Source organism: Drosophila mauritiana, chromosome 3L, assembly GCF_004382145.1.
Source record: "Drosophila mauritiana strain mau12 chromosome 3L, ASM438214v1, whole genome shotgun sequence".
Lineage (NCBI taxonomy): Eukaryota > Metazoa > Arthropoda > Insecta > Diptera > Drosophilidae > Drosophila > Drosophila mauritiana.
In genome coordinates this window covers 20,263,431-20,279,966 of record NC_046669.1, presented here as the reverse complement: position 1 = coordinate 20,279,966, position 16,536 = coordinate 20,263,431, and the positions used below count along the sequence as shown (strand labels likewise).

At 44.2% G+C, this 16,536-nt stretch overlaps 5 protein-coding genes across 8 annotated transcripts in view; 2 read left to right on the top strand and 3 right to left on the bottom strand.

Annotated features, from left to right (window-relative positions):
* Window positions 1-6,984, top strand: part of LOC117139805 — a 44,684-nt gene extending 37,700 nt beyond the window's left edge. For 3 of the 4 annotated variants that reach the window (XM_033302430.1, XM_033302428.1, XM_033302431.1), the window contains 10 exons: window positions 2,818-3,009; window positions 3,087-3,496; window positions 3,552-3,767; window positions 3,821-4,154; window positions 4,211-4,477; window positions 4,532-4,715; window positions 4,772-4,978; window positions 5,036-5,237; window positions 5,305-5,398; window positions 6,767-6,984. In XM_033302430.1, coding sequence (XP_033158321.1) covers window positions 2,818-3,009; window positions 3,087-3,496; window positions 3,552-3,767; window positions 3,821-4,154; window positions 4,211-4,477; window positions 4,532-4,715; window positions 4,772-4,978; window positions 5,036-5,237; window positions 5,305-5,398; window positions 6,767-6,892 — 2,232 coding nt within the window. In that variant the 3' untranslated portion in view covers window positions 6,893-6,984. Of the gene's footprint in view, window positions 1-2,817; window positions 3,010-3,086; window positions 3,497-3,551; window positions 3,768-3,820; window positions 4,155-4,210; window positions 4,478-4,531; window positions 4,716-4,771; window positions 4,979-5,035; window positions 5,238-5,304; window positions 6,268-6,766 lie in introns of all 4 variants that reach the window. The other variant, XR_004459380.1, reaches the window with a different exon arrangement.
* A 3-nt stretch (window positions 6,985-6,987) lies between these two features.
* On the bottom strand, window positions 6,988-9,316 carry LOC117139808 (zinc finger protein 337). Its single transcript, XM_033302435.1, has 4 exons — window positions 8,958-9,316; window positions 8,379-8,904; window positions 7,947-8,324; window positions 6,988-7,892 (listed from the first exon to the last, which is right to left on the bottom strand). The coding sequence occupies exons 1-4, from the start codon at window positions 9,254-9,256 to the stop codon at window positions 7,758-7,760; spliced, it is 1,338 nt and encodes a 445-aa protein (XP_033158326.1). The 5' UTR covers window positions 9,257-9,316; the 3' UTR covers window positions 6,988-7,757.
* A 347-nt stretch (window positions 9,317-9,663) lies between these two features.
* LOC117139811 (COP9 signalosome complex subunit 3) lies at window positions 9,664-12,154 on the top strand. Its single transcript, XM_033302441.1, has 9 exons — window positions 9,664-9,827; window positions 9,941-10,189; window positions 10,249-10,511; window positions 10,570-10,764; window positions 10,836-11,012; window positions 11,348-11,479; window positions 11,539-11,721; window positions 11,780-11,847; window positions 11,905-12,154. The coding sequence occupies exons 1-9, from the start codon at window positions 9,773-9,775 to the stop codon at window positions 11,918-11,920; spliced, it is 1,338 nt and encodes a 445-aa protein (XP_033158332.1). The 5' UTR covers window positions 9,664-9,772; the 3' UTR covers window positions 11,921-12,154.
* A 175-nt stretch (window positions 12,155-12,329) lies between these two features.
* On the bottom strand, window positions 12,330-13,132 carry LOC117139814. The gene has a single exon (XM_033302445.1). The coding sequence runs from the start codon at window positions 12,856-12,858 to the stop codon at window positions 12,655-12,657; it is 204 nt and encodes a 67-aa protein (XP_033158336.1). The 5' UTR covers window positions 12,859-13,132; the 3' UTR covers window positions 12,330-12,654.
* Window positions 13,133-13,283: 151 nt separating this feature from the next.
* On the bottom strand, window positions 13,284-16,195 carry LOC117139812. The gene is made up of 2 exons (XM_033302443.1): window positions 14,781-16,195; window positions 13,284-14,716 (listed from the first exon to the last, which is right to left on the bottom strand). The coding sequence occupies exons 1-2, from the start codon at window positions 15,088-15,090 to the stop codon at window positions 14,346-14,348; spliced, it is 681 nt and encodes a 226-aa protein (XP_033158334.1). The 5' UTR covers window positions 15,091-16,195; the 3' UTR covers window positions 13,284-14,345.
* Between the last annotated feature and the right edge of the window lie 341 nt (window positions 16,196-16,536).

Below are 16,536 nucleotides of genomic sequence, written 5' to 3'. Positions count from 1 at the left end.
GACTCAATTCAAAACTCATGTTGCCACCAATCAATTTTAGTCGTATATGTACATAGTTAGTGAGCACTTGACCTCTGGCACCCTACCACCCACCCACACCCCCTATTTCACTCTCTCTCTCTATCTCTCTATTGATCCACCCCACTTATTAGCAACAATTATTTGCCATCTTTCGCTGTTCAAGAACAATTAATCAAGATAAATGTATGCACTGCCCCCTGGAAGCCCAGCAAACCAACAACAAATCAAAATGATCTGGGTAAATCGACATCTATGGAATATCTATAGACTAGATAATATATTCATTAGCACACACGCGAGGGGAGGAATCTGTCATTGGATTTATATTAATGAACACTTGGCACGCACATCATAAATCGCACACAAAGCAGGTTTGCGTTCTGAGGTCTGGGGTCTGAGGACACCGAGAGCCGAGGACATCAAGGACATTAGTGGACGAACGTGCCTGGGTTCCATGTAAATAATTGCCCCGGGCATTCATCATACAGAAAAGCAGAAGAGCCAAGGATGCCACTCCTGATGGATTTCCCACTTCCGGGCTCCATTCAGAGCGCTTTAAGTTGATCCGCCGCAGCGGTCAAAGACATTCCATCCCATACACAGCATCTGCCATCCAAAAGTGGCGGATGGGGATGGGGGAATCCCCAGTAAAACGTTTTGACGATTTCCGTGTCGAGGAATTTTGCTTTTAGTTGCCCATTTAGTCATCAGCAACTATTCAATTTAGCTTCGCAACAAAATCCCAGCAGGATAAGGAAGGGGAGGATGACCCCTGTGCTCCAGATCCCCACAGTAATTCCCCCATTAAATGCTCGTTCTGGCAGCAAGCCGTGCCAATGCCTGCCTCCTAACCCGTAGACCAAGAGGGCTAACCCCTTTACTTTTTGCTTATTCAGTTGGAAAGCAATCCGCTCGGACGTTAGCGCCATTTGCAAGGATTGCAGGATCCTGGGCCGGCCTGCACTCTGCCTACACATTGTCCTGCTTCTGCCATTTCCACCTCGTTTTTTCCAACTTTTTGTCTCGCGCTCTTAAGCCAAAATGTCCAAAAGTGCTGGCCATTTTGGTGCGGCATGTGTGAATAATCGCCGGATGCGAAAGCCTCGCTGCCTGTGATTCACGAAAGGAATGGGACACTGGGCAATAGAACGAAAGTACACACATGAAAAAAAATTCCATTCGAATGTATTAAAATAAACGATCGATTTGTTAAGAATGTTCTGCATTATAGAATTGCATATAAATAATTCAGTCAAATAAACGGTGCTTGCAGTGTTATTTCAAAAAGCATTGGATGCACATAAAATCCCTAATGAAATGAAATCACCCAAAAATGTGTCATATTAAAACCGACAATTTTTCTCTGGCCTATATATATAGACCAAAAAAGTAAGGAGCACCATAAGGGAAAATACGAGTATGTATCCTCCATATGTGTCTCCACTAATTTGTACAAATGCCGCGCTTTCAATAAATTTGCGGTCACAAATTACCTGGACCACATTCACGGGTGTGCGGACTGTGGTTCTGACCCGGAATCTGGTCTGCGGTCTCGGGCATAGTTTAAATTTGCGGCCAGCTGCACAAACAAGGACGACCCGGAAACAGAAACCTCAGCTAAATTAATGCAAAAAGTCGCCGGCCACAAAACTAATTTGTCATGCGTTGGCCAAAGGTAGGAAACGCCCCGTGGACAAGGACTCGGCCCGAATGCCATTATACTCCCACTCAGAATCCCCATTGGCAAGGCCAACTCAATTAAAATTCGCACAATTATGCGCCAAATGCCAAAGCGAGCAGAAACCGCACAAAAATGAACGCGTTTCGTTGATGGGAGATGTGAAATCGGGTATTACGCTGCTACCTACAGATTCAAAACCTTAATGAAGTAACTACTATATAGTTTCCTGAAGAAAGCGCAGTTCCAAGAACGGACTACTCCATATAACAATTCCTTTCCACAGACTATCCTTAGTAATCCTCAGCCCAAATAACTTTTTAATAATCAAAATTCCACCCAACAATCTGTAAATGTTAGTAAAAGGGTAAAAAGAGCTCTCCAAACTTGAACCCTCCAGTTAACCGCATAAACATGTTACTTTCATTTAAAGCCAACTTTAAATGGTCTCAAAATGCTCGACATTTAGTGCGCATCAAGTGTCGGACACATCAAAGCCACTGTGCTCAACTACTTAGGCCAGCTCCAAGTCCTTCTTACGTTTCCCAGAATTTCCCCAGACTAACATACCGCACCATTACTTGCCATCGTTCCTGGCAAGCGGAATGTAACCAAAAATCACGTATACGTACAGTAGCCATTAAGTAATACGAGAGATGCTGCACTTTGGGTCCACTTCTTTACAGCAATTACCGTCCCTTTGCACTCAGTTCGACCCCGATCCCCCCCACCATATCGCCCGCTTTTTGGCCACACTCGGCCTTTAACTTCAATCACTACACTTAGAAAAACAAGTATCACCTTTTTGCGTCACACTGATCACCTTTGCAATGTTAAAACAGCTCCGTCTTAGATAAGATTTGCTATTAAACAAACTTCAACCTAAATAGGATCTGCTGTTCTTAAACAAAAACTTGCAGTTTAAAACAATTTAGATAGCGTTCTTCCCTGTGTAGTTAGTTAGTGCCACCCACATGGTGAAATCAACAAGCACCACCCACATTTGTCGCCGACTCACTCATTTCGCTCTCTCCTCACCCACTCTGTTCTCCTTCTTTTTCGCCCTGCTCTCTTTCTCGTTCTCCTCTTGTCTCTCGATGTCCTTTCGCTACCCGCAGGACTACGTGACCGTGTACGACGGCTACACCACACGTGACCCCATCATATTGAAGTTCTGCGGCGGTGGTCAGGCGGTGCCGGCGGCCGTTTCCAGCGGCCCGGAGCTTTTGGTCGAGTTCAGCACGTCGCCGTTTGGCACCTTCACCGGCACCTCGTCGCAGGTACTGCCGCTCTACGGATTCCAGCTGGAGGTGAGTGGGTCACCGGTCGCCAAATGGCAAGGCACTCGTCTGGGGAAAATGCTTGACTTTGTTTTTCCCCTTCGCAGGTCGAAGTTCAATTCGTGGACATCCAGAGTCCCACGTACTCGAAAAACAAGAAACCCTGCGAGTTTTGGATTCGCGGTGCAGGTCGTGGCATCCTCGAGAGTCCCAAGCACTCGCTGGCTCCGAATTCCACGTGCCTGTATCACCTCCAAGGACTAGGCGTCTTCAAGACCTTTGACCACCTGAGTTTGTCGCGCAGGACGAGCAGTCAGTCGGGGATGCATCAGCCGCTCTCCCGGTTCAAGGTGTGGATTTCTGTTCTGAAGTTCAACTTGGATCCGGAGTTTGGGCAGATAGATGAGACATCCGTGGGCGCCATTGGCGTGCTGCAGACGCAGGAGGATTGCAGCGGAATGCTGCGCATCTGGGATGGAACTCTAAGGGATGCACCTGTTTGCAAGGACTTGAACTGGTAGATGATTCATCTTAGACACAAAGGAAGCCACACTAATTTCTAATTTCTATAGTGCCACCGAGACGAGTAGTTATAACACCTTGGGTCACTACACCCATAACTCCACCAGTGTGATTGCCAGATTTTGTCGGGGCACAATCCCACGCACCTGTGATCGATCCAACATAAACGAGACCTACGCAAGACCCTGCACCATCTCGGAGAGCTATGTGTCCAGCAGCGATGCCATTACGCTCGAGCTACGCAACACTGAATCCACAGTATTGAGGTATGGTTTCTTTTGAAGTAAATGTCCAAATCAATGGTAACCCTCTTTTTTAGACCACTGGATTTCAAGCTGAAGTACGAGTTCATTGACTTGCATCAGGATGGTTTGCCTTGGGGTGGTGGGGAGCACGATTGCAACCGGAAGTTCCTTAGCAGCATGATGGATCGCAAGGATCCTGCCATTTTCCGAAGTGTGCGCAACATATTCCTATTTGGCAGAGGAGGAACTAGGAACCTGAAGTGCATCTACAAATTCGAGGCACAGCGAGGCGAAAGGGTCAGAATCAAGATGAGAAAAGTGACAACCACCAACAGACCTTGCTATTCACGTGTGGATGAGGACATTAATCGATCTTTTTGCTATGGCGATACCAATGTCCGAATTGAGGTAGGTACAACCCACGTTGTGCTTTCCATCATACTTATTAATAACTTTTACTTTAGATCTTTGAGCGACCCTACCACGATTCCATTTTACTTCATCGAGGCTGCATGTGCAACTCTTCTAACCAATCCCACCTGCCGGTGGAGTACACTTCCACAAGTCGCGATGTGGAGGTGCACTTCATCGCCCAAAACATGACCACCTTGGACGATCCAGATACGGTTAACTTCGAGGGAATGTTTGAGTTCGTAAAGGCTCCAACAAGCTGCAAGGATGGACGCAGGAAATTCGGACCAAGTGGCACTATAGATATGACCTTCGGAGACGTATGTAGATCCGTAAGCTTTATGAGACACAAATAATATTCTTATATATATCAGGTGGAGTGCCGCTCGAGACCCTGGCTCATTGAGCCTTCTAATGGCAATAAGTTTCTGTACGTCCGACTGAAGGCCATATTCTTGAGCAAACACAATCCCACCCAGACACTGAACGCGACCTATGTGCAGACAGATACTTGGAGATGTGAGACCAAGTCCAGAGCTGTGCTAACCACGTCGGAGGGTAGGCTATAAGATGTTCCATTATTCGTCCAGGTCTACAATCCGTACTTCCCTTAGGTCTAACAATTGTGGCTTGTCCACTGAGTCCCGACTCGAATGCCTACGAATTTGTGGAGATCTTTAGTTCCGGTTGGAATGAAAGGCCCAATTTTGCGCTTGTCAATCGATCCCGAGCCATCAGCGTCGAGTTCCTGCGTCCTGGCAACGGGGAGTACTCCTTCAACTGGATGGAACTGATTCCCAGGCCCACACTTAGCATGGCGGGTAAGCTTAATAGATGATCTCGAGTCAAATGGTCTTCTAATGGATCCAATCTCGCAGAGGACTGCCAGTTTAAGTGTGCCGAACTGGGTGCCTGTGTAAATGCCAGTGTTTGGTGTGATGGCGTAGTCCACTGTCCTTCCGGGGACGATGAGACCTTCCTGCAGTGTTCAGCTTTGATGAAACTGCCCGCCGAGATCCTGGCCACGCTCTGCCTGATCTTTGTGCTCTCGTGTTGTGCTTTCGCTGCCTTTGCCTACAAGTATGTGATCTAATACAGTGCATGTCAACTAATTCACTAATTAATTACATTACCACATCCGAAATAGGAAAATCAAACGCAAGCTGCGCGGCTCCTCGGTGCTGCAGACGCGACTCAAATCGCTGAGCTCGATGGACACGGCCGTTCTGGATGAAAAGGAGGTGATTTGCTGACAAAGCGACAATTCTGTACGTTACGTGGAGATCGATCGTGTGACCACGGTCTGATGCTCGACGACCAGTAACGTGCAGAATTGTGCCCCGGAACAGACACCAGTATCGCCACCACAAGTCAACCAAGAAACAGAAACCACAATTTCAACTGACGCGAATGCGAAACGCAACAATGAATCGATGAGAAAGAAAAAGGCAACTCTTTTTCGAAATCAAAACCGAACAACCAGAATCAAAATCGTTCGCCTGTTTTTTAAACTGCATTTATATGAGAGCGTATCCGCTACAGATCGCAGGATTTTGTTGATTCTATTTGTATTAATCTCTATTTTATAGATCGAAAGACTCAGATGACAAAGTGTTCCCCTGGTTTTTAGTGTCGCGCAATTTTATAAGCAATTTTCTAGGCCTAGGGTTTTTCGTATGTATTTTCTATATGATTTCCCAAACTCGACCCACAAAAACCAACACACTGTACATACTAACGATTGCGTAGCACAGGACGACGAGGACCAGAAATCGGACAGATCTGACCAGTTATAACTTCCACTATGTTCGTGTCCTTGGTTCTTACAGAGTACTCATAAACCTATGTAGATACAACTGTTTCCTAATAGCCTTTAAGTGTATCGTACTATGCTAATCGAAACCGACAGACAAGTGATGATCATCATCACGAGTTTAGATGGGGAAGAGTTAGTTTTTTTGGGGATCGTTTGAGAAACTCACACAGCATTTATTATGCGGCGCACAAAACAAAAAAGTAATGAAATCAAAAACAAAACAAAAATAGTAAAAATCCAAAGGAGTAAGCTGACGGAAGGGAGATGATTAATCGACCATTCCCAGAGTAGATCGTAAGTGGAACATGTTTTACATTTTAAGATTGATGGATGCATCGTAAACGTAATTTAGTCGCCAGAGGGACGCAGTGGTTAGTCGAATATGTCAATATACATAGAAGCTAGATGAATTCGTTAGTTGTTTAATAGACGTTGTAGTGATCATGGATAATATCAGCATAATCAAAGCTAAATCAAGCCAACAGTTTATAGGTATCTCGTCGTATTCAAAGTACTCAAAAAACCCAGTCGAATCGAAGTCATTCAGAACTCACGCCCATTGTTGTTAATGTTGTTGTCTCCAAAGTGCACAGTTCGCTTCATGCCACATCATCTAGCGCCTGCTCCCTCACCACCAAACCAAACCAAATCAGATCAAAATCAAATCAAATCAAAACCAAACCAATCTTTGCATGGTTATCCTCGTATGTTGGCTCTGGGCTCAATGGCAGCGACTTAATCGAATCCTTTTCTATTTTGTATTCTCTCTTTGAACATCCCTTTTGTGTCGAAGAAAAAACCCGTCGTTGAAACCAAGATCAAAGGCTCGGGGATCGAAAGCAAAGCAAAAAGCCCGGCCTGGCCAAAAAGGAGGGAGCAGGGATCAGGGACTCGGAAAATACAACACAGCAGAGTGTGAATCAGTCGAAATGATATTTTTGTTTAAACTCTTCTTCCTTTTTAAGAACTGTAAATAAAACAAATAGAAGCTGTATGATATTAACAATTTTATATTGAGTGTTTTATTTTCCATTTTGCTGTACTACTCAGTTGCACTCTCAAATAGTGAATATGTTTTGATATTCGAATCAAACTCAGACAATAAACGTTAAAATCTATTTTGTAACTCGGTGGTAACTTATTTTCATTACTATAGCGAACAAGAGGACAGGAGGTGCATAACTTTTGGACTCTCCAGATCACTTGGTCTGCGAAGTCCTGCAGCTGATTAAATGCGAGCGTAAATAAATATATTAAACCAAAGTAAAGCTCAACTACTGAACTAATTAAATCAAATTAAATATTAACAACTTACACAAGTTATTAGCGAACTGCCCGAATGAAAACATTTCTGTCGTAAACTAGATTTAAAAGCGCTGATCTTGAAACCGAACTGAAACCGGATGATTATCGCTGGCAGAGTAGATTTTTAAATTTTAACTTAGTTTAAAGTAAAGCGTAACTGATAATTAAACGGAACACGGTAAACCAGCATGACTAAATAATTCGAATGTTGAACAAAAAAATCATATCAGATTCTAAAATGATATTAAATTTAAATGGAAAACTGAACAACTTAATAAACAAGCATTTAAATCCCCAAAACAAACTGCATGAGAACATTATTTTATACAAAACTCTTTACAGCGCATTGGACACGCCATATTCAACAAATTGAATTGTACATAAAAACATAGTACATAAAAACAAAGTAATCAATAAAAAATGGGAAGTAAATCAACTCAACGCTTACCCTTAATCTACCAACTTAAAATGTTATAATTTTAGTCCTTTAAGTACGTGGGAAATTGAGTATCTTCAGATGGAGGAGCTGGTATGGTTACACCACCGGTATCCAGAGCTGGTTCATGGGGCAAAGAATCCACGCTCTCCAACGGCATAAAACAGTCAGCTGAAATCTGCAAAATAAACTATAGCTTATCCAAATGATAAAAGATGATGAGAAGCCATACCTCCCCGTTTTTGTCGCCCACTTTTCGAGGATACTTGAAGCCGGCGGCTCGCGCATCCATAGAATCCTCACAATTTGTGATCAAGCCCTGTCGATGATCCTGTTTGTGGGCTTGTAGTCGCTCTGCATTAATGGAGGTGAAGCTGCAGATATCACAGCACAAGTCCCGATAGGCTTCGGCATGATTGAGTCGCATGTGGCGCTTAAGAGCATTGGCTTGGATGCAGAAGTACTCGCACTGACTACATTTCAGACTGCTCCTTGTGTCCTGGCTATCATGACGCTGCCGATGCTTGTGCAGGACACTGGGATCACGAGTGGAGAACTTGCATTCGCCACATTGCAGCGGCTTCTCGCCCGTGTGCTGACGCATGTGAATCTGGAAAGAGTAGGTAGCATTAAGATCGTAAATTGCTATCTAAGCTGAACTCACTATTAAGCTAGCCTTGCGAGCCGTCTTTTTGCCACACACATTGCAGATAAATGGCTTGATTTTGTTGTGAACAGTCTTCACGTGTTTAGAGAGCGTTTTGCCGTTGACGAACTTGCGATTGCAAATCTCGCAGGTCTTTTCGGCATAGTATTTGTTCTTCTTTGACGATGGTGGCAGAGCTACAGGTTGCGCGGCCATCTCTGCGGACTGTTCCTTGAGCTTCTTTCTCCGCTGAACGGCAGCCAGTGAGCGGAGCACCCTGGGTCGCCACTTTTTGTGAACCTGCATGTGGCGCCACACGAGAGCGGATATGGGCGACTTATAGTTGCATTCGATGACGGGACACTCCAGTAGGTCCACATCCACCTGGTGGGCTTTCCACAGGTGGGCGGAGCACCGCCGCCAGTTGGGCAGTTCCATGCCACATTCGCAGCAGGAAAAGCTGCCACCCTTATGGCAACTGGAGTGAAGCTCCATTCTGGTAGCATCTTGGAACTTGAAGGGACATTCCTTTCCAAAGGAGCACCTTTAACAAACGAGTTTGTCAGAAGCTTATCGTGATAATATGGACATACTTACGGATCTAACATGTTGGCCCTTAGCACCAGCCGAAAGTCCTTGAAAGGCATGGGCTGCAGTTCACTTGCCGGGGGTTCCGAGTCCTCCGATCGCTCTACAACGGTTTGTTTATCCTGGTTCTTCCTACCAGCTGCAGTTTGTTCCTTAGTTGAAGTCTTCGCAGTTTTGTTTTTGACACTGGGCGTAGAGATGGGCTCATAGCCGTGAAAGTAGACGAGATGTCCTCGAAGATCCTCCTGGAGATCATATTGACGAAGGCACAGAATGCACACATATACGATTCGCGCAGAATTTTGCATTTTATATTAGTTACATTTCGTATTAGGATATTAACAGCAATTCAATAACATAGCAACAAAGTGTTATCGAAAATAGGGAGCTCTATCGCGGCTGTACTATCGAAATTTAAATACGTTGTCTTAGAACAATTTTCTTAAAATTTCATAAACTAATTTATAAGCATGGCAGAACGCTGATTCTAATGGCGAGTGTGCGAATGCAAATATATATAAATATAGAGTACAAAGAAAAGCAACAAGTGTCTTAATACTTTAATTTGTGTGCCTGTTCTAAATTTTCCAGCTGAGTAGTAGTTCTAAAAGTTATAGATGGCGTGTTTTTACAGAGCCAGTGTAGAACAACGCTTACTTTATACCACTAATCGATAGTGCTGAGCTGTACGAAATCGACAGCACCCAATATTCATCGTTTTAGTCCCAGCTCTAATCCGTCGGCAGTCATTTGTTATTTCGCGAAATTATTTTTCGCACTTTTGCAAGTTAATAGGCCAAAAAGTAGTCTCGGAGTTACCTAATATGGGCAGCGCGCTGGAAAACTATGTGAATCAAGTGCGCACACTGAGTGCGTCCGGTAAGTTGACCGACCGGCGGAGCACGATACTCAAGAAACCGGGCTCGTTGCCGCCTTTGTTTTGATATTAAAGCGATTCACAACTGACTTTGCTGGCCGGCTTTTCATCACAGGAAGCTATCGGGAGCTGGCCGAGGAGCTGCCGGAGTCGCTGTCGCTGCTAGCCCGCAACTGGAGCATCCTGGACAACGTGCTGGAGACGCTAGACATGCAGCAGCACTCGCTGGGCGTGCTCTATGTGCTCCTGGCCAAGCTGCACAGTGCGTCCACCGCGAATCCGGAGCCGGTGCAACTTATCCAGCTGATGCGGGACTTTGTGCAGCGCAACAATAACGAGCAGCTGCGCTATGCGGTGTGCGCCTGTGAGACATGACTCTTCTGTTCCAAAAGTACCCTAAAACTAATCACATATCCCATATAGTCTACGAAACATGCCATCTGTTCACCGAATTTGTAGTGCAAAAGAACCTCAGCATCCTGGGCATACGCATCATTTCGCGCGCCATCGACCAGATTCGACAGTTGGACACCCAGCTAACTCCCATACATGCCGATCTCTGCCTGCTCAGCCTGAAAGCGAAAAACTTCAGTGTGGTGCTGCCGTATCTGGACGCGGACATTACGGATATCTCCACCGTAGCAGCCGAGTGCAAGACCCAGCAGCAGCAGCAGTCCCAGCACGCGGTACTAACGGTTGAAAATGAACTTCTGAACTATTAGAACTCATAGTTTCCTTTTTTAGGATGCCAACAACGATGCCAAGTATTTCTTGCTGTACTTCTACTACGGCGGCATGATCTACACGGCGGTTAAGAACTACGAGCGTGCTTTGTACTTCTTCGAGGTCTGCATCACCACGCCGGCAATGGCCATGTCGCACATCATGCTGGAGGCCTACAAGAAGTTTCTCATGGTTTCACTCATCGTCGAGGGCAAGGTGAGCTGGACAAAAAATAAGTTCGTTTCATATATCAGTCTCTCAATCTGGAAATCTTGTATCACTTACAGATAGCGTATATACCAAAAAACACACAGGTCATTGGCCGTTTTATGAAGCCGATGGCCAATCACTACCACGACCTGGTCAATGTGTACGCGAATTCGTCTAGCGAAGAGCTGCGCATCATCATACTCAAGTACAGTGAAGCATTTACGCGTGATAACAATATGGGGCTGGCCAAACAGGCAAGTAGTTCAAAAAGTAGTGTTTGTCTTATAGAATTTTTCTTTTCTAATCTCTTGCTTCCGTATGTGAAAAGTAAGCTGTTATTCGAAAAAATTTAAAACACCTAAGTCTTTTCAAGGTGTAACAGTGCTACAAATTAAACTTTTAATTACTCACCGTTTCAAATAAAGAAAATAATTTATTTATGCGGAAGTTTATCGAAAGCAAACATTTATGCCTAACATAAAATTATTTCCGGTGGCACTGAAATTTAGATTATGCTGTATTCTAAACAAAAGAGTTTTTAAAAAATAATTGGATAATAAACTATGACATTTTAACATGTATCCCTTAGGTAGCCACCTCCTTGTATAAGAGAAACATCCAGCGGCTCACTAAAACCTTCTTGACCCTTTCCCTGAGCGATGTAGCCAGTCGTGTCCAACTTGCCAGCGCAGTCGAAGCGGAGCGTTACATTCTCAACATGGTAAGGAAGTGTCTTTGTTTCCATTATTTTATTTATACCAATTTAATAACTAATTGCAGATCAAATCGGGTGAAATTTATGCCAGCATCAATCAAAAGGACGGTATGGTTTTGTTCAAAGACGACCCAGAGAAATACAACTCACCGGAGATGTTCCTTAACGTGCAAAATAATATAACACATGTTCTGGATCAAGTTAGGCAAATCAACAAAATGGAGGAGGAGATCATTTTAAATCCAATGGTAGGTGGTGTTGTAAGGTTATTGGTTATATGTTATTGGTTTAAATTCCATTTTGCAGTATGTGAAAAAGGCTCTTGGCAGCCAGGATGATGACCTAACGTCGCAGCACCCAAAGACTTTCTCGGGGTGAGATTTAGAATATAAGCGTACCGAGAATTGTTAGTAATATTTTCATTGTTACAGTGATCCCACAGATTGATAATGCCACTGCCACAGAACCACCAGCAGCAGCCTGCTGTTATCATTTCTACGCTCATCCAATCCCCAACACCGTTTACCAGATCTTGTCGAAGCCGCGAGGCCCTGGGCCCGAAAGCTGACGACTCTTGCAGTCCGTACTCATTCAGCTACCACAACAACAAACTGCGCTCTTATTGCAAATTTAAAGATGAACATGCTATTTTAAATAAACTATGTATAAATCTATGACTAAGTCAGGGGATCCTTATCACGCTTTTGATTGACTCACAAATTATACGTCTCGATACTGCAACGATAAGGCTGTTGTGCCTTTTTACGCATCGTTCGATCAGGCGACGTTTTACTGTCGGTACGGATCGGTTAAGTGCTTTGTACTTGCCCCCAATCTACCTTAATTGCAGTTCAGCTATCGTTCACGTTATTTTATTTACAATATCAATGTACATGTAACCTAACCTTAGGGAACAATTAAGTGACTAGAGGACCAGCGCGTTTAATGTAGTTAATTTCTACTCGTAAGCCTAGTTTCGTGTATTTATTTACGTCTAGACTAATTGCATAGCTTAATATATCAACAGGCGTCTAGGTTGTGTGGTTCGTGCGTGTGGGTGGTCAGCAGCTGTCGTTCCTCGTACATCGCTCCAATCGCCCGAATTAAAACCGGAGCTCTGACATCGGAGACTGAGACTTGAGATTCTCGCGCCTCTCATCGCCAGCTGCGCTGCACCCATCCTAACCGGTTTTCATGGCGTCTAGCTCCATGATGGAGGTCTTCAGCTGCTGTGCCGGGGAAACCAGACCCGCTGATACCTCGCCGTTGAGACTGCGATACAGCTTGTGGACCACATTGACCAGTATGAAGCACAGAATGAGCACCAGCAGCGACATAAAGGCGTAGGCCAAGACCAGCGGTGCGTCCGAAATGGGGTCCAGCATGGCGATCGTTGTTTGGATACAGAAATATATTTATGTACCGAGAATATATGTCTTGAAAATTTGTTGTGACTTCGTACACTAGCTTCCCCCGTAAGGAAATGTGAAAGAGTGTAGTACAGACAGCTCAGGTTCAGGTAAAGAGACGGGTCGGAACGCGTATGTAAATTAGCCACTCGAGCATACACATATATAGCATGTATATGATATTCTGGAATTGTGACCGCGTCGGCGTTTCGTGTGTACGTCGCTTGACACCTGCCCGAGAACTGAAACGAGCCGAGAGCGTTAAATGAATGGAACTTTGCTTGGCATTACGTATACGCTTCGTTGCCAGACCGTTGCCGCTGTAGATCTTGCTATATGTTGTGCGTCCAGTTTTGAGTTTTTGTTTTTGGCTTGGTTTTGATAAGCGCCTTGTGCAATAGAGTCTGCAACTTGGGCCAAGATTAGAAAATCGCCTCCACTTCTTGGAGTTCCCGCTCCCGCTGAGAGCCGCTCTTTACATCTGGCAACTATTCGGACCCCAGCTTTATTTATAACTCATGGAGGAATTCCAGTCGCATTCATATTCGCCTCGCAATCAAATCAACAACGCTGCCTTCTTAATTGGCCGCGTCAATAAAGAATGAAATGGCGTCAAACAAATGCTTGGGGTCCCGCGTCTCGTGGAGGTGGCGAGATCTGGTTGGGGGTAGTGATTTCGGCAATTAGGCATGATAGCCAGGCTATCGACGCGGCCTGGAAAGCTTTTTATCTACTGATAACGAATTCCACAGTCACAATGATAAGCCCCAAAGAACGCAGACCCCACAAGTTAAGGTTGCGAGCGGTGCCATGGGAGTAGGGAAATCCAATTGTTAGAAATCAAACTTGGAGCTTATATCACCTTATATTATAGTCTTGTAAATATACTTTTGTTAGCTGTTTTCAAGTGAAGACTCTCGACTCAACCTTTTTTTTATATTAAACACCAAACATTTTAATGTAACGTGACAAACTTGTGTATGTGGAAAATTACCTAACGAGCTGTAAACTTTTGATTTGTTCAGCGTTGAAAGAATTCTAAGTATGTTTTTGTTTTCTTGAAGAGGTCATTAAATGCGGGATTCAGTTCATGCAGAGCGAATGGAAATCAAAATTGTTATTGAATTCATTCATTCATTAATGGGGAATTAGGGCTGAAAATTAAATTTCCTAGCGCGAGTAGCTGGTAAATATATTCACCCAAAAAAAGGAAGTTTAATTAACACCCCTACTAGAACACACATGTGTACGCCCCTGTTCCGCTGGCTTTCACCTTCGTTGTCACGCGATTATCATAAACTAGCGTGAGCGCAGTGCCCGGCCCACTGAACCAGCCGTCGACCCTGGAGCCTCCAGCTCATTGATCTTTGTATACAATTTAATAAAACAAGTTATACCGCAACCAAGCTGCCCAGGACAGACGACATATACCCCCTATCCAATGGCCACACTCTTTAGTCCCTTTAATCCGGTATCCGGGAGTTCCGTCTTGAGGAACCAGGTCGGCAGGCGGCCGCGTTATCCGTGCACCTGGCATCCTGGTTATCTCTGGCCTCCTGGATCACGTCGTCGAGGGTCAACTGGATACGACTGTCCGGCCTAGGGTCCGGCCGCCTTTGGTTGCACTTGAGCATGACTTTGAGGCGCGGAATCTTGGAGAGGTGGTCATAGAACCTCACTATGTGCAAGGACCCAAAAGTCCTCGGTTCAGAGGCAGCACACACGGGCTGATCCCGGCAGTTGCACAAGAAACTGATGGCCTTCCGGCTGGAACTCACATCGAACTCGGCGCTGACCAGATAGCAGGGCTCCAGAGAGAGCACTATACGCAGCACTAGAAGAAGAGAGTCCGGGAGGAAGAGTAGGCCGAGCAACTGTCTCACTGGCACTGAGCTTACCCGAAGAGGTCTCCAGGATCTGTGACCGGTTCTGAATCCAAACTGAGCGTAAGCTCGGCTGATTGGACCGTGGACTGCGGAGCGAGCTGTCCAGGTATTCCCGTATGGTCATCGCATGATTGGAGTGACGCAGTCCCAGGAACTGTTGTCGGGAGTTGCCGGGCAAGGCGGCCAGAGGCAGGTTGTCGTAGACGGAGACATAGATCTTGTGGCTGATATAGACCACCACGAAGCACAGGATGACGATGAGCAGTCCGATAAGCAGGTAAGTGAACAGTGTCGGTATAAAGAAGATGGCGTCCAGAAACATGGGGTCGCTGATCCGGAAGTGCTAGCTCACTGACAGGATACGCAAATCTACAGAGAGGGTTACGGGAATCCATGGGAGGAGCTTCGAATCTCTTGGTTTTTGCAACATCTATGTAAATGTATTTATTTCGTAGTTTCTGTATTTTTTTTGGTTTATTTTTTGTTGTTTGTTTGTTGTCAATTTTTTTATGGATTTCTGCCTTGTTTTTTACATACGATTTTACATTGATAATATTATGCTTGTAATTTAATTGTATTCCACTCGATCTCCTTGCCTCCACTGCCTGCACGTCGGCTTAAAGTTGATTTTTGCGTGACCTCCCAATGATTTTGCCATTTATTTTCGTTTCTAACCCGCCGGCGGGTTCCATCTACGCCCACATGGTCGTGGCCTGCACACGGCGCAGACCCCTTACAAATGTTCTACATAGGCGCAACCTTTAGCATTTTGCATTTTGCTCATTTTCTAACAGTGTCTCATTGCTAAAATATCAGCACAGATATTTTCGACTCAAGCTTCTGGCTTTTCTGTAAAACTGTCAAAATTTTAGCTTTATCTCAGCATGTGTGCATTTCAAAATCGCATTTTTGAGTTATGACTTCATGTTTGAGAGTGGGTGGATGAGTGTGTGCGCGTGTGATGTAGCAACAGCTGTAGATAATGTTTCATGATCTATCGAGCAGATATAAGCTTTATAAATATATACACACAAATGTTTTTGTTGGCTGCGTTTTTTTCTGAGTGTTGTAAATGCAACTTCTCGTTTGGGTAATATTCAATAGTTCACACAGATACACACGCACACTCACCCAACACACACGCAAACCCATACTCTGCGATTTAAATTGTTGTAAAGTTATCTTCTCGTTAGCTGGCAGTTTTGGGAAATGCCTAGTACATTAGTTTTGAAACTTTAGAGGTATTCCAAGAAATATGTATAATCAATCAGTTTTAATTTAAAATTTTCAACTATCATAACTTGATCAAAAAGTATTTTATGGGTTTTTTAAAGCCCAAAACTCCAAAAATTACAGTCTTACAATATAAACTTGACATATGTACATTTTTTGAAGAACGGAAATACCTCTTTGATAACAGTTAAAACTAGGCATTCGCTGTGCTCAAGCTTAAATTAGTTAATAAAAAATCATAAAACTATGTTAAGATTACGAAACACCTTTCGATGAAGAAACAAGAAACATGTGGGAAAAACATGAAGTTTTCACTGATTTTAATGTTTAATTAAAAAGCTTACGCTCGCTGAGTTCATGTGCTACGCGTTTACTTGTAAGAATAATTTACTAAAATTATAATTAAAATGGTTAATTAATTGCTGCCGTTGTGCTTTTGTTCTAGACAAAAAACAACGAATCATACAAGCAAAATACAATTGTTTCATTCATGTCCTATTAATTCCATGACTTCATGCCTCGTATGAGAGTGTGT